Below are 25,770 nucleotides of genomic sequence, written 5' to 3' on the forward strand. Positions count from 1 at the left end.
AAAGGTTAAAAGGTTTTATATAGAAATAAGACAAATCATAGTATTTACTTGTGCTTTAGATTGTAAAGTGAAGTCCTTAAACTTGAATACGGTGGTAAACATCTGACAAGTTGTTCACCATTTTCCAAAGCGTTAATTTTAGCCAATACTCTGTCATATGCCATTTTTGGTGAAAGAGAAGGATCATCAGTCATTTGTGCTTTAATTAGAAAACTAAACTCTCTAGTTCTTAATTTGTTAATATTGGTGACATGGTTGTGCTTGCCAGAAATCTGAAATAAACAGATGGACTGCCATAATCTTGCAATGTAAAAGGTGGTAGATATTAACATTATTTTTACATGTTAAACAAGGTTTTACTAATATATAACATTCTACATTGTTTTTTTTACCAAAGTAAACAGTCTAGCATTAAAATTTATTCACAACATACCTTCACCAGATCCTGGATATTTTCATTGTATACCAAACGAAACATGCAAGGATCAACTGTACACTTCCAATAGTAGCGCTCATCAGACTTCACACTATTAAGTCGGAAAGTATAATCATTCACTACCAAAATTCTCTTGCCTTTAACAAAAATCAAAGCAAAAATTAGTTTGAAAGAGGCCAGAAAGAAAATAGATAATTGACTGAGATTATGTTCTCTGCACTCACCTTTTTTAGAGGGAATGAAGTAAAAAGTACAATCAGGAAAGTTTCTTGACTGAACAGGTGCAGGCTCAGGAGATAACAGAGACATGCTTAAACTACTGTCTTCTTCTTGTGGGGCTGATATTGTTTCTTCCAAAAATTTCTTCTCTATATCAGTTATTTGTCTTTTTAATGTCTGCACAAAGAAAATTAGAAAACATCTATTTTTCAGTGTGATATGACAAGCATCAGCACCCAAATTTTGTTATACATAGCTTTAAACTGTTCAAAATTTAAACAAAAGAGAAAACATATTTCCCAAGAGTAATAACTTTGAATCTGGTGTGAATGTATATTTTGGCTTTGTATAATTATAATGCACAAAATTGTAACACAAATTTCCTTATGGAAAATAAAGATTATTATTTTTATTATTAATTTAAAAATTTGTTTAAACTTTTTCATTTAATAGATACTGGTTCAAACAATAATAGTAATTGAAAAATATGGAACTTAACTAGATGTACTTTAAAACTATATTTGATGAGTTATTATAGTAACAAAAATTGACATATTATAATTAACTGTGTATTACATTTCCTTTACTATAGGAAATTCAATGAGCTCTCAGAAAGTCTCAGAGTTAAAGTTTACTACAAAACATTTTAAATTAGATTATTGTTTCATAACGAGGCAAAACGAAATGATGTCTATTTTATTTTTAGTTTATTTGCTTTTCTTTTTTTTTTTTTCTTAACATAACAAAAAAAAAATTATGATTTCAGGGCAAAAAGTACTGGTATAAAACTGTTTTATTAAGGTTTCTAACATTCAGAGAAAAAAAAAAACTTAACACCAAAAAATGAATAGGGAGAAGGAGGAGCAGAAGAAATGTCATAAAAAAATGTCAACTTAATATTTATAGCTCATGATTTTTTTTAAAAAATTATCTTAACTATTGGTATGGGTTGTTTATTTTTTTCATTTTATTACTTTCCAACAATGCCTTTAAAATATTGAATTTTTAAATAATGCAAATAATAATCTTTGTTGTCCTCACAAGTGAGATACATATAAAATTTCATCAAATGTATAGCTATGTAGTTTTCATAATAACCCTTTTATTATTATAACAAATTCTTCTAGATACAAATGACTTGACAGAATAAGCTCTTATGCTAAGTTTGCAAAAACTAGAATAATTTAGGAATACACAAAACAGACTTTAAAACTGTTGAACCTGTTCTTCTGGCATCTCTTCTTCAACATCAGCTTCATCATTAGAACAAACACTTTTTCTAAGTCTACTTGCTTGTCGTTGAACACAAGAGAAAGTTGGAATTTTCCATGTGTTACCAAACTCAGAAAGCTGAAATGCATTTATTCATTACAAGAATTAGTTTATGGGGGAAAAAAAAATCAAGAAAATCAGTATCAAGAGTTTTTACAGCCTAACTGGCAATTAAAAGGCTACATATTTCAATTATCAATTTTTTTTTTCAAAATACCCTCACAAAAGACTGACTAATGAACTGTGTCAGTAAATAAAGTTTTAAATGTTTGAGTGCAGACAAATATGAAGTAATCTTGAATAATTTCATGAACTAAACAGTTTCTGAAAGTGATACAGTTACAAACATCTCTGATTGGCCAGAAAAATTATGCAAATTTAGTGGTCAATGCACAAAAATGGTTGGAAAAATAAGACAGCTAAAGAACAAAAAAATTTTTTATAGAAATTCAGTGAATAAAGAGTAATAAGGCATTAATTCAATTGTAGTCAATATATTAAGTCAGTTGCAGTTCTTGAATAATTTATCTAATTATGTACAACACTTGAAGTAATTATTCATTGTCTTGTTCAAGCAGATAAAACCAGTCTACTAAACAATTCTATACATAGCAATGCTGTGTCTTTTCATTTAATGTGTGTGACAAAGCTAACATGTACAAACTAGCAGAATGAGAAGATATGGAACAACAATTTCAGACTACCCTGGAGACAATATGCTATTTAAGTTTGCCACATAAGTGTCAAGATTGTTTTGATTGTATAAATAATAAACAACATGTTTACATTTTCAGAAACAGCAAGTAAGCTTCTATTAGAACTAAAAAAAGCCAAGAAAGTTATAAATAAGCAAGGATCTTTTCAGTCAAAGCTACTGGTTCTTTCCTGTGTATTGGAGAAGCTAATTTTAGAGAGGGTAAAAATACAAAGTAAGACATTAAGAGGGGTCAGCCAATAAATTTCAAGCTTCATGTTGTCTACTTTTGTGATTGTATGATTTCTACTTGAGGGATTCAATTTGTTTTATTTCCTAAACAAGGATCTCTGGGGTTCCCAAACTTTTTCCTTACGATCGCTTCACACATTCTGAGTATTTAGCAGAACACTTTGCTTATTTTTTAGAGAGATTAATTCACGTGGTGGCCTGCTAGATCTAGATCTAGTTCATTATTCCAGTAGTTTGTGGAACACCTATTCAGGCCCCCTGGAACACAGTTTCGGAAGCAGTGAGATATTGTGTAAAGTTTGTAAAAAGAGTTAAAATACATGTCTAATTCTAATTTTGAAAGTAATCTCATGTTTTTATAGCAACAAATAGCAATGCTTATACCCAACGTAAGTTTAAGTACTAAGATCTCAAAGAACTAACCTCTTGTTTTACTCTCTTGACCTCCATATCATACATAACTTTGGCAGATATATTAGGATTTTCAACAATTTGACTTTTCAGATTGTTCATAAACTCTCTCCTCATCATCTCATTGGAATCAGGGGGGTGATTGTGCAGCCCTGTTGTTCTGGTTACTTTGTTCACTTTTGGATCAAATACAGCCCTAACAAACAAACACAACATTTATTATATTTGATGATGAAAACATCTGAAAAATTATAAAATGTTTAATTTTTTTTTATTTTTTTTTTGGGGGGGGGGGGGGGGGGGGAGAGGGTGGTGATGATAATTATTTATAAAAGTTAATGTTTAATAGTATTTACATTAAACAAGTGTTTGAAAGTATTCGAACCATTCAATGTTAATTGATTCAAACTTAATTGGATAACCAGTAAAAAAAAGCTCAAAAAATTGACCAATAATTACTAGCAGTCAAATCTGAGCTCATTTATAACTTTAGAAAGTATTAGGTAACTCTTAGTAGGCCTAGTTACTTTTTTATTTTCATTATGTAATCCAGTGGAATTTCTCCATTATTGTTTATGGTACTTCTCAATACAACTATATATCCCACCCACAATAAGCATTAGTTTAAGTGTTTTTAAAGATTTCTGACATTTTGAGCAGATTTTCTTACCTAAAAAAACATCCCCTCTTCTGACACCTCCAATAAGACTTGCCAGATGCATGTACATTATTTTGATGGAGTAAACATCCATCTATCACCAGAATATTACAACCTCTGCTAGATGGCATGAAGTGAAAGTTGATATCCTCCATTGGTGATTGATCAGAACTGGATAGGGTTGAAACTCTCCAGTCTTCATCTGTTTCAGCATCATCATCTTCTTCCTTAAAAAATATACAAATTAAAATGTTATCAAAACATGGATCCACTCCATAATTACAAATTTTTTTGGGCAGTGATGTGTTTGTGTATGATCTACATTCAAAGTTTGACATAATTTTAGGAAAGTGCAAGAGTGATGAATGTAGTTTAAAATTTTTATGAGAATATTTAGCAAACAAATAGATGTTAAGTTTAAATCTGTAGCATATCCTTGGCTCAAATCAGTGACACCATTTTGATGGATACCTTAAAGTTACTTATGACCAAAAGAAAAAACAAACATTTAAATATTTCTATTTTTTGTTCTATTTTGTGTCTTTTGAACTATAAGGAATTAATGCATCTGTGATTTCAAAGTAATTCAAAATTAAAAATAGTAAAATTTATTAAGTGGTTTGGCCTTTAGAAAGAGAGAACCATTAGAAAAGTGCCTCAATTAGAGTGTGAAAAGATTTTTTTTAACTTTTGATGAATGAATTGGAAAAAAGCAAGAACTATGAACAAGCATTTGTTAATTGAAGTATTTGTTGATATGGGAAGAGTTTGAGTTTTTTGGCACATCGGCACACTTTAGGCCATGTCCTGCCCGTAATCCCTGAAATGTTACAGATTTAAGAAATATATTTTGAAAAACAAAAACACACAAAGACCACCACAAAAAAAACACACACATTAGACTTTCATAATAACACAAGAGAACATGGCAACATGTGCTATAAAAAAAAAACTAATGTTTATTGAAAATATTTGGATGATTATAAAACAGTAACAACCTTTTTTTGTTATAATAAAATATTGTAAGCACAACCATATACATTTATGTTTGATGACCACATACAATAGTTTCACAACCTTTGAATAATGTCCTATAGTTGGACTATGGAAGGAATGAGTTTATACATTTTGGAGCATGGTCCAAATAAATGGGAATGATATGCATTATCAATCATTAGATAGGATTCACTATAAAAACAATAGTAAGCTGTAACACAATCCAGATAATATATAGTCTTGAGTCTAACATGTTATAATGAGATTAAAACTAAAGCAGGCAGTGGAAAATAAAAACTACACTACTGCATTTATACAAGTGTCATTTTTCAAGTATATTATCTTCTAAATAGAAGCTGAATTATTTACTTGCAGTTTAATGCTTACATTGATACAGTCAGTAATTAATACCTCAAGTCCACACCTATGGTAAATATATTCATGAAATTAAAAAAAAAATTAGTTTTATAGTCACAATGTCCATTTCCTAGTCCTTTTAGTTACCAACTCATATATATATATAATATGCAGATCTGAAGCAGATTGGGGTTAGGGCGTGGAGACGAAAGGCCCAGGAGAGATCTGAATGGAAGGATGTGTTAAAGCAGGCCAGAGCCCTCCATGGGCTGTAGCGCCACTGGGATGGATGGATGGATATATATATAATATGCACTCAAAATTTTATAATCTTTTTTCCTTTTTAAGGTTAAGACAATTACACCATTTTAAAGAAGTTTTATCAAAACCTGCTTAGATATGTTTAAATTCACAGATTGTTTTCTTTAAAAAAACATTTACTAATATAGCATTATATATTATATTGACATACATGGTCATGTCCAATACTTACACTCACCTCATCATCTTCAGAATCTAAGAGAATGCCTTATTATTGTATATTATTAGTCATACAAGTTGAAGTATCTTTTTATCATAAACTTTACTTGATTCAAGAACAAAAAAAAAAGTAATAAAAAAGTAATAGTTATAAAATAAAAATATTTTAAGGAGGAAAATGCTTCTATTACTGTATATGGTCATGGTCATTAAAGTGAAATAATCATATACGGTGGCATGAGCTACTCCTCTACACACCAAATGTCTTAGTATGCTTTAAATTAAAGTCTGTAATAGTTAATAATATTTCAAAAATATACTAACAACTCTTTTAACAATTAGAAAAGAATTGTTAACACATAACAGTGAAATAACAAATGAGAAGAACAATGCTAATTAATGATCAACATACCAAACAGCTTTTTTAACATAGCTTATGCTTGAATACAAGCTAGGCACAAAGATATCTAGAGAACAACTAGAAAAAGTTAATCTGATAGGTTGGGGGTTAGGGCTGTTTATAGTAATAAGTGTTAGGCACATGTAATTAGACTTAGGACTTGTGACGTACAGTACCAGGAAGATAAGTAGGTATAACAAATTAAAGGAAGACCACATCAAGAAATACAAAAAATGTTCTACTCTTTTGAAGAACATTACTTTATACTAGGAAAATATAATTCAATTAAACAAAACTGTTCTTTTAATATTTAAAAAAATTTTCTTTAAATTCTTGTTTTTAAATATTAACAATATTGAGTTGCTACCATTACACTCAAACTAGTATCACAGTAAAGATTATCAGATGTTTCTTTTGATATGCCATTTCTTATAAGATGCATTGTGGCAAGGATAATACACTTTTAAAGAGTCTGATTGGTGTCCAACCTAAGATGAGAAAGTTGTTTGGGAGAATGAGAGGCTTTCAGGCTCTGTATTAATTGCCTACCTTTTGATCAAACTTAGATATTAACCCCTGTTCTGGTACCATAGGGTCATTATGACCTCAGCCCTCTTTGGACCATTTTTTTAACTATCAAGATTAGTGACCTCACCTGCCATGCTATTTTTTTAAAGGCCTTCCTATGTACAGTACACGTTTGATAATTTCAAAGCATTGCCGGTTATTTATTATTTAGGTTTACTTTCGCTTGGGTTCATATTGACCCCACAGTTCCGTCATTGTGGTGAAGGTATTTTTTACCCTAGTTACACCAACACCAACAGCAAGTACCACGCTGCCTCATCAAAGACAAAGCAAGAGATGTTATATTTGTACCATATCATGTGAAAAGAAAACCAAACTAGTCTGTAATGAGTGCCATCAGTTTCTGTGCAAAGAACATTAAGTCTACAGCAGGTTGAAATAACCTAAAATTCGCCCATGAAATATGATGCAATATTTATTAGAATATTATAATAACACTTTGTCAAGGAAAACAAAATATGCTGTTATTCTGGCCATATAGCCTATTTCTCACTGTGGGGTCAAACTGACCCCATGGTATCAAACACATGACTTTTTTCCTGGTACCAGAGCAGGGTTAATACTTGATCTCTTATGACATCCCATTATACAGAAGTTATACTCTATTTACATATTACATAATTAATTTTTCTTTAACATTTTTGATACAATTGATTAATAATAAACTTCCGCTTTTTGTACATATAAAAATTCACATTTAAGTGAATATGGTTAAAATAAATCATTTGTAATAATTAAGATCATAAATTAGTGATCTGGAATGATATGTTTAGTCAAACATTGGTCTTGAATAGTGTTACAGCTGCTGCTTAAATAGTTTTTTAAAAAAGGTTATGTATAAAAGAAATATATATTTACATCAACTGTCCGCAAAGCCTATAGGCAAAAACTGTAATAATAATAATAACTGGAAGCCAATTTTATTTTGATTGTTAAAATATAATAAAATATTTAAGTACAAATTGATCAATTATTGAGTATACAAAATAAAATTAGTTTTTAAGGCAATTCATGTAATGCCTCTGAGTTAATTTCAAAATGTAAAAAAACAGTATAATGTCAACAATGTACTTCAAAGATCAAATATTCATATTATCTTCTGAAATGACTAGTACACAAAATGTTAGCCACTACGTTCAGCCAAAAATAAGGAACACTTCTGCTGGTGAGTGAGCAAAGATTTTTTCCAAGGGAATATTTTCCCACAGTGACAGGAGTACTCAGCTCTACCATGGACAGCATCCATATGAATAACCAGCTCTTGTGCATTTGGAATAAAAGCACTGCAAAGGCAACACTGGATGACAAAGGGATCATTGCAACTATTCTGGTGTGATAGCCATGTGACCTCCTCCATAAATGCCTTGTTGCACATGTAGCAACGATAGGGTTGAATCATGACATGTGTGCTTGTGTGCTTCTGTAAATGTGACTTGGTAGAGAACACTCTACCACAAAGACCACATGTCAGTTCAGGAGGCGGCTCTCTCTGAACTTTCAGATCTTCATTCTTGTGTTTGGTTACAATATGAGATTTAAGGCCAGTCATGGTTTCAAATGTGCGTGAACAAATGTGGCAGTGCTGTCCCTCTCCCTGATGAACAGCCTTTATGTGAAGCTTAAGGCGATATTCTAAGGAATACGAAGTACCACACTCTTTACAACTGAACTCTGGTTTCTTGGTGGAATGGGCAAGTCTCTCGTGACGCTGAACATTAAAATGGCGGTTTGATTTATAAGGACAGTGTGGACAGGTGAAAACAGATGAAGATGCTGGACGCTTTCTATATTTACGCCTGGGAGTATTTTCTATTGGTGACATGCCATCCCAAAGAGGAGCCTGAAAACAGAAATCATAAAAGCTTTATTCACTACTTCTAAACTCGTACAAGAAAAAAATTTTCTTACATATTCTACAAGCTAAAAAAAAATTATGAAAAGTAATAAACTACTGAATCTAATATAAATGTGTTTGCTTTAAATGCTACCTCTAATACATACCTCATCATGGAGTTCATTGGATGAATCTGGGATTTCTCTAGCATATGTCTTTTTGCCTGATTTATTCTGTTTTTTAGTAGCAACTGCTGGAGGTATAGTGTTGAAATTAACATCATCATCTAACCATTCTTCGAAATCACTCAAGTTGGCATCTTTGTGGGGTTCACTAGACCACTCTTCTTCCTGAATATAACAGAATAGTAATTATGATTAGTTACAATATGATTATGTTTTATCATCATAAAAAAAACATTACCATGACAGGAAAAGTTTTTAGTAGTGTTAGACTTCAATACAAATTCATATCGATCATTTAAAGAAAAAAATAAATAAAAATTAATTACGCTTTCCTTTTTAAACATTTTCTAAAAAGAAACTATTACTCACTGAACAAGATAATAAGAATGATTTGTTTTCTACACATAAATACTGTTCGTAAGTTACAAAAAATTATTTTTTTTATAAAGTTATTAAGTTGATACTTGTTTTAGGTAAGGTTGCAAATGTTTGTGACAAAACATTTTGTTTCAAATAATTCCTAGCAAAATCCATCAGTTAAGAAATTTCATGGACATTTGAATTAGAAAGAATATTGTTGGTTTTGTTGTTTTGCTACATATCTACCAATATCTGGAAGTTATTTCAAATTTTTTTAAAACATTTCATATTGGTAAGGAGGCACAATTTGCTGATTAAACAGGCAGAAATACAAAACAAATTAGCTGCATTAATTATTAAGACAAAGTTTTACCCACCTTTATTCCTCCTCTGTGGCAGATAACGATAAAAAGAAAATATTGAAAGTTTAATCTATAGTCGAAAAGAAATGTTGAAAATGATAATGTGAATAGGACCTCTTCATTTCAAATCAAAAACGATTGGTTGCTTTGCTTTGAAAAGCATGTTAAAATGTATTATTTATTTACAATTATAGCATGCACCAGAGAATAAAAGGGGATGCAACTAGATGATGAGTTTTGAAAAAATTGAGGCCAAAATTCAAACACATGAAATGTTGTGCTGTGAAATTACTTAAAAGACAATGCTTGTTAAATTAGGAAAGGTGATTTTTTAATCCAAAAAAAAAAAAGGGGGGGGGGGAGCAACAGTATTTTACAAGACAGAAAATAAAAGCAAATTATAACCTCCAAACCAAATGAAATATATAGATTTGTATCAAATGTGCTACAATAAAAAAAAAATCATTAAAAAAAAAGAAAGAAAAGAACAATACATATATACACAGCATGCAAAATGCTTTTTCTTTGAAGAATTTCTACAACATGTCTTACAACAACCAAGTGATAAACTGAAAGTAGCCATACATAAAAAAAAAAAAAAAAGCAGAAATACATTCCAGTTTAAGTGAGCTTGACTTATTTTCTCATAAACAAAACACTACATCATGATGGCTTTAAAAATGCAAAGAAACAAATAATAATTAAAGAAATTTTAGCTCAGCTTTGGGATTAGTGAAACTTTTAACAATGTTATTTAAATTTGGTTCAAATGTAGTTTGATTCCTGGTAAATTTTAAGAAAACTAACTATGAGTGTAACTTAAAAATATGAATATATGAAAATATTTTTGTAATTAAGATTTTAACAAATCTAAAATTACTGATATCTAAAGTGCTAAAAAATTATGCCTCTATTTTAAAACATTGCAGCTCTTTATTTTGATCAAAATATTAAGAAAACTTGATATAGTTTCAATTGTTTTGCATATCAATTAATTTAATTTTTTTGGCTTTCGGAATAAAACATTCTTTCTTTTTTATTTTTTTATCACATGGCGTACATTTTTTACTCTAATATTTCCAAGACCAACATATGCTGAAACTGATAATATTGCACTATAAATCAAAATACACTTTTAACTAACACTACTTGCAAATTAAAAATGGTGCAAAAGACAATTTTTAATTGAGTTAAGTTGATTGTTCCCTGAACTCAATCCATACCTAGTCACTGACACATAAAAGCAAATTGTTCAATATTTGACAAAAACTTTTACAAAAAATTAAGGCAATTCTTTTGTAAAGCGCCACTTTCATGCTTATAACATGCTCAGTGCGCTAAAAATCTCTTTTGTGGACCAATGAGCGGAGGGGAATCTCTGAGAAGATTTCTGTGCTGCCTTTAGGTGCTCAGCTAACACAATTCGAGTTGAGATTCAAAATTGAGCCCCCCTGATAGGAAGCCAAGCGGTTTTTGCCCCTCAGAGATACATCCCATACAACTTTTGAGTGTATGAGCTGTATCTACATTCAAATGTATCTACAGTGAAGTTTGAATGCATTAATTTCTGCACACACACAAAAATTGGCTGAATATACATACATATTATATATAATAATACATCTTAATTTTTTAAGGCAGAATGATTTCATTTGACACATTTTACCATCTTGGCCCCAACCTCCCATAAGACAAGCAAGGAAAAAGTACTCATTAGGTGACAGTTGCTTGTTAAGTAAGTTTCCACAACAGGTCACCTTTGATGTATATGAACTAAATATTTTAATTATGTGTCAAATGTAAATATGTGATGAAATGAACAGACACATTGTCTTTGACATTTCAGCATAGTTTATCTGAATAAATGTTTATAAAAATTGAAAAAAAATATGTTGATTAATATATATATATATATATATTGTATAAAATAGAACATACTAATTCTGCAAGAATGCTGTTTGCTGTTGAAAAATATAATAATTACAAGAGCCTTCAAAAAAAAGAGACTTGGGCTTCGGTTAGCAAGTGAAATAGTATTCAAAATGTCAACACACTCAATAATAAGGTACCACACCGTCAATGATGTATCCCTTTCGATCTCTTGAATAGGGTTCTTGTGTCCACTTAATGAACTCTAAGCTAAGAAAAATCTATAAGCATCCAAATAACTATCTTATATCTTATATAATACCGACGTTACTTCAAAAAAGAAGATGATTACGTCCTAGGCGTCATGCATTTAGTCATGCATATTAACCAATGACTTAAATTCTGCCAAGTCACTGGTTTTCCTGGCTAGCTCAGGCAACCCATTCCATGCTCTAATAGCACTAGGGAAGAAGGAGTATTTGTACAAATTTGTCCTAGCATATGGGACGAGGAATGTGTCTTTGTGTCTTTGTTTTTTATTAAATTTTGTTTTTGTATTTGAAGATTATGGTTCAGTGTTTTATGTATGATTGCTACTTTACTTTTGAGCCTTTTGTCCTGAAGGCTTTCTAAATTTAGTGATTTTACTAAAGGTGTTACTCTAGTCAAATGTGAATATTCGTTTGTTATGAATCTCAATGCTCTATTTTGTGTCTGTTCCAGTTTCTTAATGTTTTCTTGAGTTGAGGGGTCCCAAACGGAGGATGCATATTCTATTATTGGCCTAACCAAGGTTAAATAACATTTTAGTTTTATGTTCTTATTTGATTTATAGAAATCTTTGAATAAATCCTAATGCTTTGTTTGATTTTTTTGTAGTTTCATCAATATGTGGATTCCATGACAGTTTTTCGTTTATTATAACACCTAGGTATTTTGCATTTTTAGTATGTGTTACTGGTTTGCCATGAATAAGGTAAGTGGAATTAATTTGTTTTAGTTTTTTTGTTACTCTTAACAACTGACATTTTTCTGGGTGGAAAGACATGCTCCAATTTGATTCCCATTTCTGTAATTCATCTAATTCTCTTTGTAAAATATCTGTGTCTTGTGTTGTTTTTATTGTTCTTCTATATATTATGCAATCATCTGCAAATAATCTGACTTTTGTTCCTGAAGTAATGCAATTTGGTAAATCATTTATGTAAATTAAAAATAGTAGTGGACCCAAGACTGTTCCTTGAGGTACACCTGAGTTTACTGTTATCGGTGTTGATTTAGAGCCATTTATTATTACAGTTTGTTCTCTCCCTATCAGAAAATCTTTAATCCACTGATGCAGTGGACCATTAATGCCGAAATATTTTAATTTTTTTAAGCAAACTATGGTGGTGAGTATGAGTTTTCAGTGAGATCCTCAGAACTCTTTGGTATATTTTGCAATTACAAGAGATTTCCACTAACCCATGGATAATCAGGAAGCCGCACAAAACCTGTTATTATGTATACAATTTATGTTTTAATTTAATAATTTACACCTAGAAATAGAGTGGGGCCAATAAAAGTGAGGGGCCCACTATCCAATAGATAGCTAATTAACTAATTGGTTATATATTATGGGTTTTTTTTTAATTCATTCCTGTTTTGTCAGGTACAAGAAATAATTGATCCAAGATAGGGTGTGGGAGAAATATATACAAACTTTTTACCAGACAGACAAACAGGTGAGTTGATAAGCTTTTTAAAAATTCTAAATGATTCAATACAAAGGTACTTACTAGCTCATCAAGATCTAAATTACTCTGCATTGCAGTTTTGGAAGGTGTGGATTTTCTCTTCGGATTAGCTTTCCCATCTTTTGATCTAGTTGCTCTGCTTGGTCCTGCCTGTAAAGCAGCATCAGGTGTGGCTTGAGAAAAATCTTCTGTTGCCTTGAGTGAAACTGAGCTTAGTACAGCATTTCTAGAATTATACATTGCTGTTCTTACTTTATCAAAAGTGGGCAGATTTGGCTCTTCTTCATTGGAGTTGCCCTTTAGTTTAGACTGACGCCAACACTCTTTCGCTTTTTCAATTTCAGAGTCATAGAGCGCTTTAGGCTTGACATGTGGATTTTCCCTAACAGCTATTTTCAATGCATTGATAAACTTCTTATACTCTTGACGACTTATATCAGCATCATGATTATGAGATCTACATATACGAACAATTTTCTTTTCTTCAGGATCCAGTACACATCTAGCACTACAGCAAGGAATACTACAAACCCAATATGAGTAACCAGAATCTCTCTTCTGGCTAAGCCTTAAAGGTTGGTTATCAATGACCAAATATTTCCCACCTTTAGAAGCAGGTATAAAATGAAATGCAACTGGAAGTGAATTTTCAGCATGGGGAAGTTCATGTTTATTTTGCTTTCCCCTTTTATTACCAACAGAAGGCAATTGAGGTGTTGAGGATAAATTAATCCATTCTGAATCTATCTGCCATTCCATATCAATAGTTTTATCCGATAAGTCTTTTGACGCTTCTACGCTGTCCATTTCATAATCCATTCTATATTGGCTGGTTGTTGTTGTTTTTTTTTTATTTTTTATTTTCTTACTTGTTGAACACTTGCATGCATAGTCTGAAAGAAATGATAAGAATAAATAAAACCAGTGAGTACAAGCATTATCAAAGGTCCAAAGTTTATTAAATGGCTCTATCAAAAGAGTCATCAAACTAGTCATGACAATTTCAAGTGTGCATAACACAATTCATAATATCTGTTGCAATGAAAATAATATTTTTTTTTTCTGCATTCTTTTAAAGAATTTTAAATATTCTTATTCTTATTTACATCATAGCTGTAAAGGACAATGGTTTATTATATTTTTCTTAATCAAGTAGGCCTTTATTCTACATATAAATATATGTATTTGTCCATTGTGGTTTGATGATGACCACTTTGTCATCAAGGGGGCTGAGGGCTTTGCACTGGGGTTTTGTGCCTCCTCATGTAGCTGGTGAGACCTATGTGAGCCTAGAATGCTCAGCTGCACACTTAGCAGGTTATTCCAGCTGGAGCTAGTGTCATTGGCATTGCTTTTTTTTTCTCTGACGCTTTTCTTCTGCCAGCATTGTTCTCTTGTCCTCTGCATCGACCCATACACCTTGGAAACAGAAGCACATGATAGAGCTTCAAGGCACTGCGCTTTGAAAACTGGAGCACAAATCACAGATCTTCTTAGTTGAGAGCCATTAGATCGTAGACCCCATTAACATGTTGTAGACCCCCAATTTATTTATTCACTTCGTAAACCCTTTGGAAGTTGCTGTAGACCCCTGGGGGTCTATATAGACCACTTTGGGAATCACTGGTTTAGATCTTCAAATAGTTCTGAACCATTTTTTTTCCCTTTAATTCTTCTTGTTCCTTGACAGTAATACCTTAAATACTTATTGGTTCATGCTGGGTGAATGTCTAGAATGTTTACAAAACTGCATGTTAATTCTGGCTGCTTTTGTAAGTTCAGTGATGTCAAATTTATGCAACATAAGATGAGTTAAAAGATTTTTTACCATGCCACCAGTTCATAACCATTACTTGTTCCTTGAACAAATGCTAAGACTGAAAAAGGCTAACAAATGCATAATTTGTTAAATCATAAACTAAATATTAAAAAAGGGCCATTTAACAAATGCATAATTTGTTAAATCAAACTAAATATTAAAAAAAAAAAAGGGCCATTTAACAATTAGTGATTATTATTAGTGAAGATGTAATTCATCTCTAGACAATGTCAGACAAGTTTAACAGTTTCACACTATTCACACTAATACTAGTCTAGCTTAAAACTAGTATTTAACTTCGTGACACTTATTTTATTATTAGAACTAGATCTAAATTATTCTAAATCTATTTATCTAATTTATAGAATCTATAATTTTTTCTATATATCTAAAATTCTAAAAATGTGTTGTAAGTCAAGAAGGATTGCATTTTAGATCTATAATTTTTAACATTGACGCTGTTGTCAGTTTCGTCTACTTCTTTAGACACTTTATATTTAGTAAACTTTAGTTACACAGTACTGTATTACAGTTTGCCATACATTTGATACAATCATACATCACCCCATCTTTTTGTCTTTATTCGGTATACCCAGTATACCGTATACGGTGACTAGATCTAGAATCTATACCCTTTATAATTATTCATGTCCAATGCCGCAATGATGCGGCAATGCCATGGGATTTTTACAAGAACTTGGCTGGGTGACTTTAGAATCTAGCCTAATAGAGACTAAAATATTAATATAATTTTAAAAAAAAACAGGTTTCAAAGATTTTTTTTCTTTCTTCCTACAAAAGTACCGTAACAACTTGTCCTGTTTGGCAGCAGCCTGAGCTGACTTTTTTTTTTTCAACATTCCTAGATCTAAATAATAGAAAAATAAAATAGACGGATTCTAGACTCAATGCAAGACAAATTAAAAACAATGATAGATACAGTTTACTAGATCTAGTTTAGAAAAATAGATGTAGATCCAATTACCTTATCTAGATCTAGATCCACAAACAAAACAAAAACTAGATCTAGATCTAGACAGATATCTTGACCTCATAGATGAGTTCCCCACTAGATTCTATTTCAAGATGGCGAAACAGGGAAATTGTTGCGGCGGGTTGGTCTGGTTCGCAGATAGGCTAGCATTCGACCTCCTGTGCGCAGGTCGAACTGAGTAAGCCTTGGATAGGCAATGTGACTTTTCTACACCTCTCATTTCTGAAGCGTATAAAAAAAAAAGAGTTTGCCTGCAACTATAATAAATATTTAACAATAAATAAATATTAGATCTATTAGCAGAATTAAGAATATTTTTTAAAAGATCTAGATATGTAGATCTATAGGCCTAGATAGATTTTTAATCACTAATGCTAGCTCAAAAAAGCATAAAATTTGTTACGAGATCTAAAATTATCTATTCTATACCTACTGGCTAAAGGTATGGTTTACAAAAAAATCGTGTTTATAATCTAAACCTGGTTTGAATAAGAATAAGGGCTAAATCTTGATATAGATCTATATATTATTATTAATGTATTTTATCATAATAAAAAAACACGACTTAATACAGATCTAGGTATAACATTTCAACCAACCAGAAGACTTATCGACGTGTAGGCTACCCAGCTAATGCTGAGGACACCATTGAACAATAGGCCTAGGCCTTTATACTGCTGTAAATACATGCATGGTCGCAGGCAGGCAGGTGAAAGGGGTGCACTTGTAACCCCCCCCCCCCCCGATTCTGATCGAGTAGCCAAATTTCAGCAATTTTGTTCACCGTCAAACCAATTAACTTTTTCTAGATTTCAAATTCACAGTGCTTCTACCGAAGCACAGTACGTTGTAAAAGGTGACCAGATATTTGGGGAGCCAAAGCGGGACACATATGTCGGTCATGGAACGTAAAAGAACAGACTTAGATTTTTTTCGAGCAATATTTCTTACAACAATTTAGATTTTATTAAAATACATCCCAATGGACACATACATTAATTAAAATAATTGCAGGCTTTCTGTAACGTTTCCCAAGATAGATCTTCTTTCTGTACGATACATCTTGTCGAATATGCTGCTTCTCTCTCTGAAATATCCGCTACTCGGCATAATTCTCGCAAAAGTTGACGATTGTCGCTGCTACATCACTTTTTCTAACTAACTCGCGTCATTCACGCGTACTTCGTTGAGGTGGAACCTTTATAAGTTTTCATGCTTTCGTGTATTTCTGAACCAATCAGTCAATGAAAGAAGATACTTCAAGGGCACTTACATTCTGTACCTCAATAAACAAACCTTCGCTGCATGGAATATAGCCGCAAAGCTGTTTAGAAAATGAGGCAACATTCATCACACGGGTTTTCAAAGAAGCTTTTGAATATGGTGGGACACTTCTTTTGAGAAAAGAGATGATTTCAAAGCAGGATATAATTTGAATAGTCTCTTCACTGAAGACTTCAGAGCTAACCACCTGGTCTTTCCCGAAAGTTTGCTATATTCTAAATCAGTGATTCCTTCGGCGACTTCCAATTATAATGGATCTACGAAAGTGAAAAAATAAATTTGGGGTCTATGAGATGTCCACGGGGGTCAACGATAATTGATTTCATTTAAGCATGTCGTGACTTTAATTTTCAGATCCCATTAATGTACGTATTCCATGTATGAATATATGATTTGTACTTTAGATAATTCTTTAAGTATTCCCGCTAATCAAATGATCTACGAAAGTGAAAAAATAAATTTGGGGTCTATGCTTAACAAAAAAATTATATAAAATGTATTGAAAACCGGGATTCCTTCCTTCCTTGTCAAACAAGCGGTTGCCTAGGTGACTAACTAATTAGCCGGAGAATTATTTGAGACAATGCCACACTAATAAAAGATTAAGGTTTGAAAAACTTTCGAACTCTCAAAGATAAAATTCAGAATAGATCCACAAAATCTCTCTTCACATCATACAGAGAAGATATAGTGGTTTGTAAGCGTCTTACAAGATCTCTTTATTTATAGCCAAATATGGATAACACTATAGATAAAATATTGATTTTTACCAGCCGTTGAAGTAGTTTTAAAAACTAGTTATTTTACACAAACCTACATCTGATATTATTAAACGAATTTCTTTAAGCAACAATACAGTTCAAGGATACATCTGTGGTGTGAATTATAACATTAAAAGCTTCTTATGCTTATGTAATTCTTTGCAAACGACATAAACAGTTTGGAATCAGCGGGGTCGAAGGTTCTGACAGAGTGTAGCGCTGTGTGCTGCAAACTGCCTAAGGGTCGCCGTATTTGGGTATAGCTGCAAGGCAGCAGAGGTTTGGGATCAGCGGGGTCGCAGGTTCTGACAGCAAGGCAGCAGAGGTTTGAATTTAGTTTTCCTTCTGCTAGGTAGGTTGCAAGCCAGGGCTAATGAGTCCCTCCCGCTTGAAGCTTACTGGTTTATAGGCGCCAATTACTCGCCTTCGTCCTCTGTACTGTTAATTAAAACAGTACAGAGGACCCAATATTTGATCCAGACGTGAAAAAATAAATAGGGGCCTACACGAGAAACTGCTCTTTGCGAAAACTTTTACAATGATACTTAATGCAAATTTATAAATTAATTAATATTTAATGTCTGAAGGACTACTTCATAGAACAACACATTCCTATGTGAAACATAATATCCTTAGCAACGAATGATGAACCTGCAAAACAACCTTACACATTTCCACTGTGTTTAGAGATTCAAGTAATAGGGGGAAAGGGGGGTAAAACGTACCCCCTAAGGGAGAAAATTCATTAAAAAAAAGTTTGGCAAAAAGAATGTTTATTTTTTATGTCATAGCTTTACAACAACACATACTACAAATGTACAAGGTTTAAAGACTGAGTTATTTATATTAAAATAGAAAAATACAAAACAAAAAAAAAAAGAGTACTAAATTTACCCTCCCAAGAGTCTAAATAGTACCAGCATGGAGGGTAATAAGTACCAACTATATATATACATAACAATGCAGAAAGATTCACAAACATAACTCACAAGTATAAGTATCAGCATTTTCACAACCTGCACATGCAATATGCACCCAAGAAGCACATATTAAACATTGTATCATATCTTCTTTAAGGTTTTCTTCGCATATAAAACAATACCAATTTTGACTTTTCTCACTCTCATTCTGACCAAACTCAATAGAAATTTTACTTTTTTTTTTCTTTTGTGTTGCAGGAATAATTTGAGTTTGTTGTTTTTTACTTTATTTTGCAATTGCAGCATCCACAAGAATTTTTTTATAGGGACTGGAAGTTAAAATTTCAGATTGAAAAGATTTTTTTTCTTCTGTTTAACATGGGGTTTTTCTTTTACTGGGATAGGAGAGATTGCAGTTACAGGGATGTATTTAGACTTTGATTGCCGAGAAGGACTTAAGCAATCATAATGGCCTACATCATCTCCAATATTTGTAAATCGAATAACTACTGCAGGGGAGGAAGGAAAATCATTCATGCCATATTTTAAAACAACATTACTAGTTGCATTCATAATGACAATTGGCTTTCTGAGCAGCTTCGTAGTTGCTATTATCTCTAGCTCGCCAACCATAGTATTTGGTCTAGAAATACTATCTAGCCTTTCAAAAATATTGTCAAATTTTGCATGTGGCATGTCAACACACAATGTTGCTGCATCAAGGTCAGTATAATGCTCAATGTTTTTACAAATATAGTCAACAACTTGTGCTCTAAGAGAGTCTGCCAATGCCTTTTCTTGTATTTTAACTTGCAGGCTACATACAACTCCACTTGAATCTCTGTCAGTTAGCTGGAGATGTTCATGTAATGAAATGCAAATGCTTCTAAAAAATTGCATTGCAATTGGAATTGCATTGTACGCAGATATAGAAAGTTCTAGGTGAGAATAATTTGAATTTATGGAGCTTTGAGCAGTTGCACCAAATCGTGGTTCATTTGATGAAGTGAGTGGGGATGTTGCAACTATTGTTGAGGAGTCTGATTATGACTGCACTAACAACTGATCATGTTGGGAATTTGAGGTTGAAGGGATGGGTTCTACAGGAATATTTATAACTGAGCAAATGGAGGTTTCAAAATCACTTTCAGTGAATATATGTCGATTGCAAGGCCATATGCCACATTTCAAAAAACCATTAGCAAAATTTGCGACCGAAGCTGCTCTTGGGTATGCTCTACCTAAGATGGTAGCCACCTGAAATACAGTAATTCCTCTACCTGGATGATTAAAAAGCCACTTATCTGACTCTTGTACATAACAGCTTTGCAGGGGCTTAAAAAACGAGACATCCAAAGGTTGAAGCTTATGTGTAGTATGAGGGGGCAAGCTGAGCATAATAACACAAGAGTTACTTGCAGCAGTGATGGCTTGCAAATTTTTGCTGTGAGAGGTATGTCCATCCAAGATAAGAAGAACAGGCTTTTCTTTTGATGGTTCTACACTGTTTATAAAATGATCCATCCATTCTGAAAAGCTATCTGCAGTCATCCAGCCACTTTCATTGCATACAGCGATTGTTCCTGGAGGAGCACCATCTAAAAGTTCGACCTTCATCCGTTTTCGCTTGTAGACAAGCATAGGTGGAATAGCATTTCCTGCTGCATTAGCGCAAAATATTGCTGTGGTGGTAAGACCTCTTTCTGCACTGGTCAACTTCCCCACCTGATGCCTTCCTGTCAAGCTCACCACTTTTTGCTGGTTTTTCTGGACAGTTGAGAGCGCTGTTTCATCAGTATTGAAGATCCTAAGAGCATCTAATTTATTTTCTGTAATGATGCTTTCAAGTTTGTCAAAAAATCTGTTAACTGCTATCTTGTTAAAACCGGTACTACGCGCAAGAGATGTTGCTTCAGGTTGTCGCAAGCTCAGATTGTGACGTTTCTTAAAATCTCTAAACCAGTCTTTTCCTGCCATTCCTTCTGTTTTATTAAATCTGTGAGACAAGCCATTTTTTTCTGCTATTTGGTATGCAAGACATATCGTTTCTGGTCAGGCCGAACAGCATTCCTTCCAGTTGATTGATGTGACTGACAAGTTCATTCTCAAGCTCTGCTGGGAGAACTGTCATTCTACCTCTTTGTACTACATTCCCATTCGCAAACTTGTTTTTTCCATCTAAGTGTCTTTTTAGAGTTGGTTTAGGTATACCGTAAAGTCTAGACACTTCATTGAGACCATATTTATTCCTCAATGCCTCTAAGGCTTTCTGAAGATCCTCCGGGGACCAGGTTGAAGCTCTGCCCCTGGGTAAAAAAAAATAATGAATGTAAATGATTATTAAATAGATTGCTATAGTCTATAGGGTATTTTATTTATTTTTTTAAAATGTAGATCTACTTATAGTTAAGGGCTAGATTATGTTTAGTCTAAAATTTAGATATAGCCTTAATTTTATTAAATCTAAATCTACTAGATTTAGTACCTTAATTATCTTTTTTAGTCTAGACTCTATAGTCTATAGTTATAAAGAAAGTTATTGTTACATAGACATAGAGTAGAGTATAGAGGATGATAGAATATGATTCTAGAACTAGATTATATTATAAATCTAGATCTAGATAGTAGAAAGATCTTTAGCAATTACTAGATCTAGATTCTAGCTTTAAAACATAAAATAAGAAAGTTATTCGATCTACATCTAGATATTATGTCGAGATCAACTGTGGGGCTAAATAGTACCGGAAGTACTAATTATCGGACATTCCGACATACCCTCCTGGCGCCGGTACGATTTACCTCAAGGGGTCAGCCCACATAACGGTTTATCATATTAACAATATGTCAATATCAATAACATGTCTAAAAATAATTGATGTACTGAGGCATTATTTTCAAGAGGAAAGGTTGGTTAACAATGCAATAGCTTTTGGAACATGATAGGTTGCCTCATTAGATAATTATACGATTTCTAACATGTGCAAAAATTACATCAAAAAAGGTAAAAATGAATAAAACCTTACCGTTTTGGTGTCTTTTGATTAAGCTCCATAAAATTAACATGAATGATGACGCTATGGTTGTAGGTCAATATGCCAGGTTTTTTATTTTTAAAGACCATGAAAATTTTCGGTGGTACGAATTAAACAGTGGTACGTTTTACCCCCCTTTCCCTTATATATTAATTGTTATTTTAATTGGTTTAAATTTTACCAATAAAAAGATCTCTAACTTCAAATGTGGCTTTAAATTACTTTTTCATTCTTCGACTCACTACAGTTAGAAATTAATTTAAAAAACAATGGAGTGGGTGAATTTGCAAAAATTAAATATAAGTTAAGCAAGGGGCCTACAGTAATCCAGAAAATATGGAAAGGGGTCTACGAGACAAAAAAGTCTGGGAACCACTGTTCTAAATCGAGGAATTTGCTTTTTTTTTTCAAGATTTCCCGAGATGGGTGAAACCATAGAACATATAAATGGTCTATGGGTGAAAGATAGAACTGTATCATCAGGGAAAACAATTTCGCTTTATTGTTAGCTCGAAGCAATCATTGAACGCTGAAAAAAAAAAAACGGAGGTTTACTATAACCTGCTTATATACTTTGTTCATTATATAGGGGCCAGACCTTAAATAAGGATTTCTTCACATTTAGTTCTTGAACATTGGTATTCTAGGTCTTACATTTTAAATTAGCCTAATTTCATAGTGCAGTCCATTGATCCAAAACTATTATTATGGAAAACTATGATAAGCAAAAGTACATGTGAATGGCTGTGAGCGTCTGTGAATGGATTAATTATAATACATAAATGTTGGAGAAAAATTACTATATGCATTCAGATGTTTGATTAGGCCTATATCCACATGCGCGACTTAAAACTGTGATCGACATTTCTAGCATCGTGCTCCATTGTGGTTGTTGATTTTTCTTGCCCTCCTTATAAACGGGAACTCTGTTTGTAAGTCCCTAAGAAATTCAATGTTGTTGTTTATTTTTTGTTTGTGTACGACATTCATCACATTGTCATCATCGACTTGAACAGAAAAAAAAGCAAAGGAATACTGTATGCTTGAATTGAATCAAGAGTCGACTGGAAATGCGCTTATGTCAGTTTCCGAGAAGAAGGCATGATGCTGTAAAGTACCTTACTACTCATGCCTCTAACACACGAGTTTGCTTGGCAGTGAACATGAAGGATCAAGAAGAAAACCCCTAAAAGAGGTAACTTTAAAGATATTAGTTAGATTTAGAAAGATTTTAAAATAACAGATTAACATTGATCGAATTTTTTAAAGAGGAACTCTGGCCGTCCCGCCAGGACATTTTATGAAAAGCGTGATAGACGGTCCAAAACGGGACTGTCCCGCCTAAGTCGGAACGTCTGGTCACCTTAGTTGTAAGGATACGTTATTATAGTAATAGGCTAGCCACTGGCTAATCAGGAGTTGATGCCCCACTATCTACACATTATTTGCACCATAAATGATGTGAAATATTTTATGCAACGTCAGTTGTGATATTGGCCTAATGTTTTCATGTGCACATAGGCCTACAATATCATACTCGTAAGCCAAATGTAAGGCCTATAAACGTGTTAAGATATGAGAAATCTGTGCCAGCTGTCTTTCGGTGTGACAAACAAGAACGTTTCTTTGAACAAGAGTGAAGAGTGCAGTTATCTTGGTCAGTTTATATATAGGCCGCGTCTTGCAGTCGATGTTAGCGCCTCGATATAATGGCAGGGTTAGCACGTCCACCCAGTCCACGATGGTGTCACAGATATGTGTGTGTGTATGTGAGCAAGGTTAATTATTTTGTAAGGTGTTTTCACGGCTCACCGAAAGACTTGACAAGAGTACAGACAAAGGGTAGGAATAGTGTGACACTTAAAGGTGTGAGTTGTTTGCCAGAGACAACATGTAGGAATTAATTCTAAGGGACCAAGAGTTACAGTCAGAGTCAATCACATTGACAGATTCAATGAGAGTCCGTGAGTCAGAGTCAAGAGTGACAGTCTGAGTCGGTAGATGGCAGTCTTGAGTATGTGACAGTCTAAGCGTTGAGGGACTGAACAGATTTTAGCGTCAGTGGCGAAGACCAGTTAGCAAGACGATGAGCGACATACAGTGATGGCATCAGATGACATGGACAGCGGTACTGAACTCTAATGCAGTCTGCGGCGCTGGGTCCAGTGCATGCAGGGAGTAGCCGTGGTGGTCTGATTGGCATGGGTGATTGATTGCTGTTTTGTTTATTTATTAGTATATAGCATTGAAGCCACTTGTCTTATGTTATTATTTTATGTTATTAATAATTTCTATTTGCAGTTATCAATTCATTCATATTATACATTCACTTATACATTTATGACGTGATTTTAAAGTGGCTGTTTTCATCAAGAAGATAATCAATTTCTTTCGTGACAGTCCAAAACGACGAACGTTTACAACAAAATTACTTTTTTTGTGTGAAGCAAGATGGACTGAAAAATACAAATCCATTTGCGCTTTCAGTCACAACTTGTTTGACTTTCTTGGTTGATCTTGAAATCACAGCTGTTGGTGAAATTTGAAATGCTCTACATGTTACTCAATGCCTGCTTCAAGTGTAGGCCTACGTTTCTGCTTTGTCTTTTCATAGTTGCCGATTATTCATCCGTTTATGAATCAGTTGTTGCAGTCTATCCGACTTAACACATTCTGCTGATGATTTGCTGTTCATAAACACACCGATCAAACACCGCAGGCTTTTTTTTTTTTTTTTTTTTCCGAACATGGCTATTTATATTGCGTATCTTGATTCGTTAGTTTCTTCATTAACGTCAGGTTTTTCGAGCAATTATAATACTGGGTTCAACGTGTTTTGTCTGCATCCTAAAACTATGCAAGAGCTGGAACGTGAAGAATACAGGAATATATTTGCTGTCAGTAACGTGCTGTATTGTATTGTATCGACAATTTTTGAATAAGAGATGATGGACTGTTTCGACTACTGATATTCACAATCACGGGTTGCAGACGTTGCCACGTTGGACACTGGTGATTTGTTGAAACGTTATGATTTCTTTCCGGCAATTCTGATCGTGCTAATTTTTCGGCCACTTTCAGTACGATAAGATGAATCCAAATCTGATTGAGCCCAACCAGGGCCGCCGCGAGGGTTGTGGCCGCCTGCGTGCGAAATTTTAAAATGCCTCCCCTTTACCCTTTTTTTTCCAGAAAAAAAATTCATTAAGACTGATCTGGAGCCTGGACGTTGTACCAAACATGTTCTTAGATTTAAAACCATGTTTATAGACCAATCGTTTTTTTGTTTCCTTTTAGAATCGCACCGTTGTTGTATCCTTCATGCCCTCTAAGATATTTTTTCCAACTTTAACTTTGCATTTTTGTCTACTACAAAGTTATAAAGCCCTTCTCCAGTTCATGTATTTCTTTTTTTTTTTACCTTTTACCTATCCCTTAGTCTGTTGGACCGTTGGGGCACCAGGCAAGATTTGTCGACCGTCTTTCTCCATTCCTCCCTTTTTTTTGCCTTGTTCAGAACCTCTCTCAATGGCAGGCCTGTCCATTCTTTAATGTTGTCCTCCCATCGCTTTTTCTGTCTGCCTCTTCTTCTTTCCCTGGCACTGTTCCCTGAAGAAAGGTCTTTGCGAGCCCCGTAGATCTCGTAATGTGGCCAAAGGTTTTAAGCTTTCGTTTTTTCACAATAGTAAGCAGGTCGTCATGAGCTCCGATCGCTACAGTAACCCTGTCTCTGATTTCTTGGTTTGTGATGCGGTCTTTGAATGTGATGCCTAGGATCCTTCTGTAGCATCTCAATTCCATTGCTAGGATCCTCCTCTCAAGCTCTGCATTCAACGTCCACGACTCACAAG

General features: G+C 33.4%; 2 protein-coding genes across 4 annotated transcripts in view; both read right to left on the minus strand.

The window, feature by feature from the left end:
* LOC106056845 (uncharacterized) overlaps positions 1 to 16,085 on the minus strand; it is a 38,983-nt gene extending 22,898 nt beyond the window's left edge. For 2 of the 3 annotated variants that reach the window (XM_013213721.2, XM_013213718.2), the window contains exons 1-8: positions 15,914 to 16,085; positions 13,152 to 14,002; positions 3,955 to 4,169; positions 3,297 to 3,480; positions 1,877 to 2,005; positions 661 to 832; positions 434 to 573; positions 49 to 272 (exon numbers count right to left, since the gene is read on the minus strand). In XM_013213721.2, coding sequence (XP_013069175.2) covers positions 49 to 272; positions 434 to 573; positions 661 to 832; positions 1,877 to 2,005; positions 3,297 to 3,480; positions 3,955 to 4,169; positions 13,152 to 13,928 — 1,841 coding nt within the window. In that variant the 5' untranslated portion in view covers positions 13,929 to 14,002; positions 15,914 to 16,085. Of the gene's footprint in view, positions 1 to 48; positions 273 to 433; positions 574 to 660; positions 833 to 1,876; positions 2,006 to 3,296; positions 3,481 to 3,954; positions 4,170 to 13,151; positions 14,003 to 15,732; positions 15,823 to 15,913 lie in introns of those variants that run through there. The other variant, XM_013213719.2, reaches the window with a different exon arrangement.
* Positions 16,086 to 17,934: 1,849 nt separating this feature from the next.
* Positions 17,935 to 21,968, minus strand: LOC129925183 (uncharacterized). Its single transcript, XM_056023989.1, has 2 exons — positions 21,911 to 21,968; positions 17,935 to 21,193 (listed from the first exon to the last, which is right to left on the minus strand). Exon 2 carries the CDS (start codon positions 20,862 to 20,864, stop codon positions 19,932 to 19,934), a length of 933 nt encoding a protein of 310 aa, XP_055879964.1. The 5' UTR covers positions 20,865 to 21,193; positions 21,911 to 21,968; the 3' UTR covers positions 17,935 to 19,931.
* Between the last annotated feature and the right edge of the window lie 3,802 nt (positions 21,969 to 25,770).

The sequence above is a fragment of the Biomphalaria glabrata genome, chromosome 3 (genome assembly GCF_947242115.1).
Source record: "Biomphalaria glabrata chromosome 3, xgBioGlab47.1, whole genome shotgun sequence".
NCBI classification, from domain to species: Eukaryota; Metazoa; Mollusca; class Gastropoda; family Planorbidae; genus Biomphalaria; species Biomphalaria glabrata.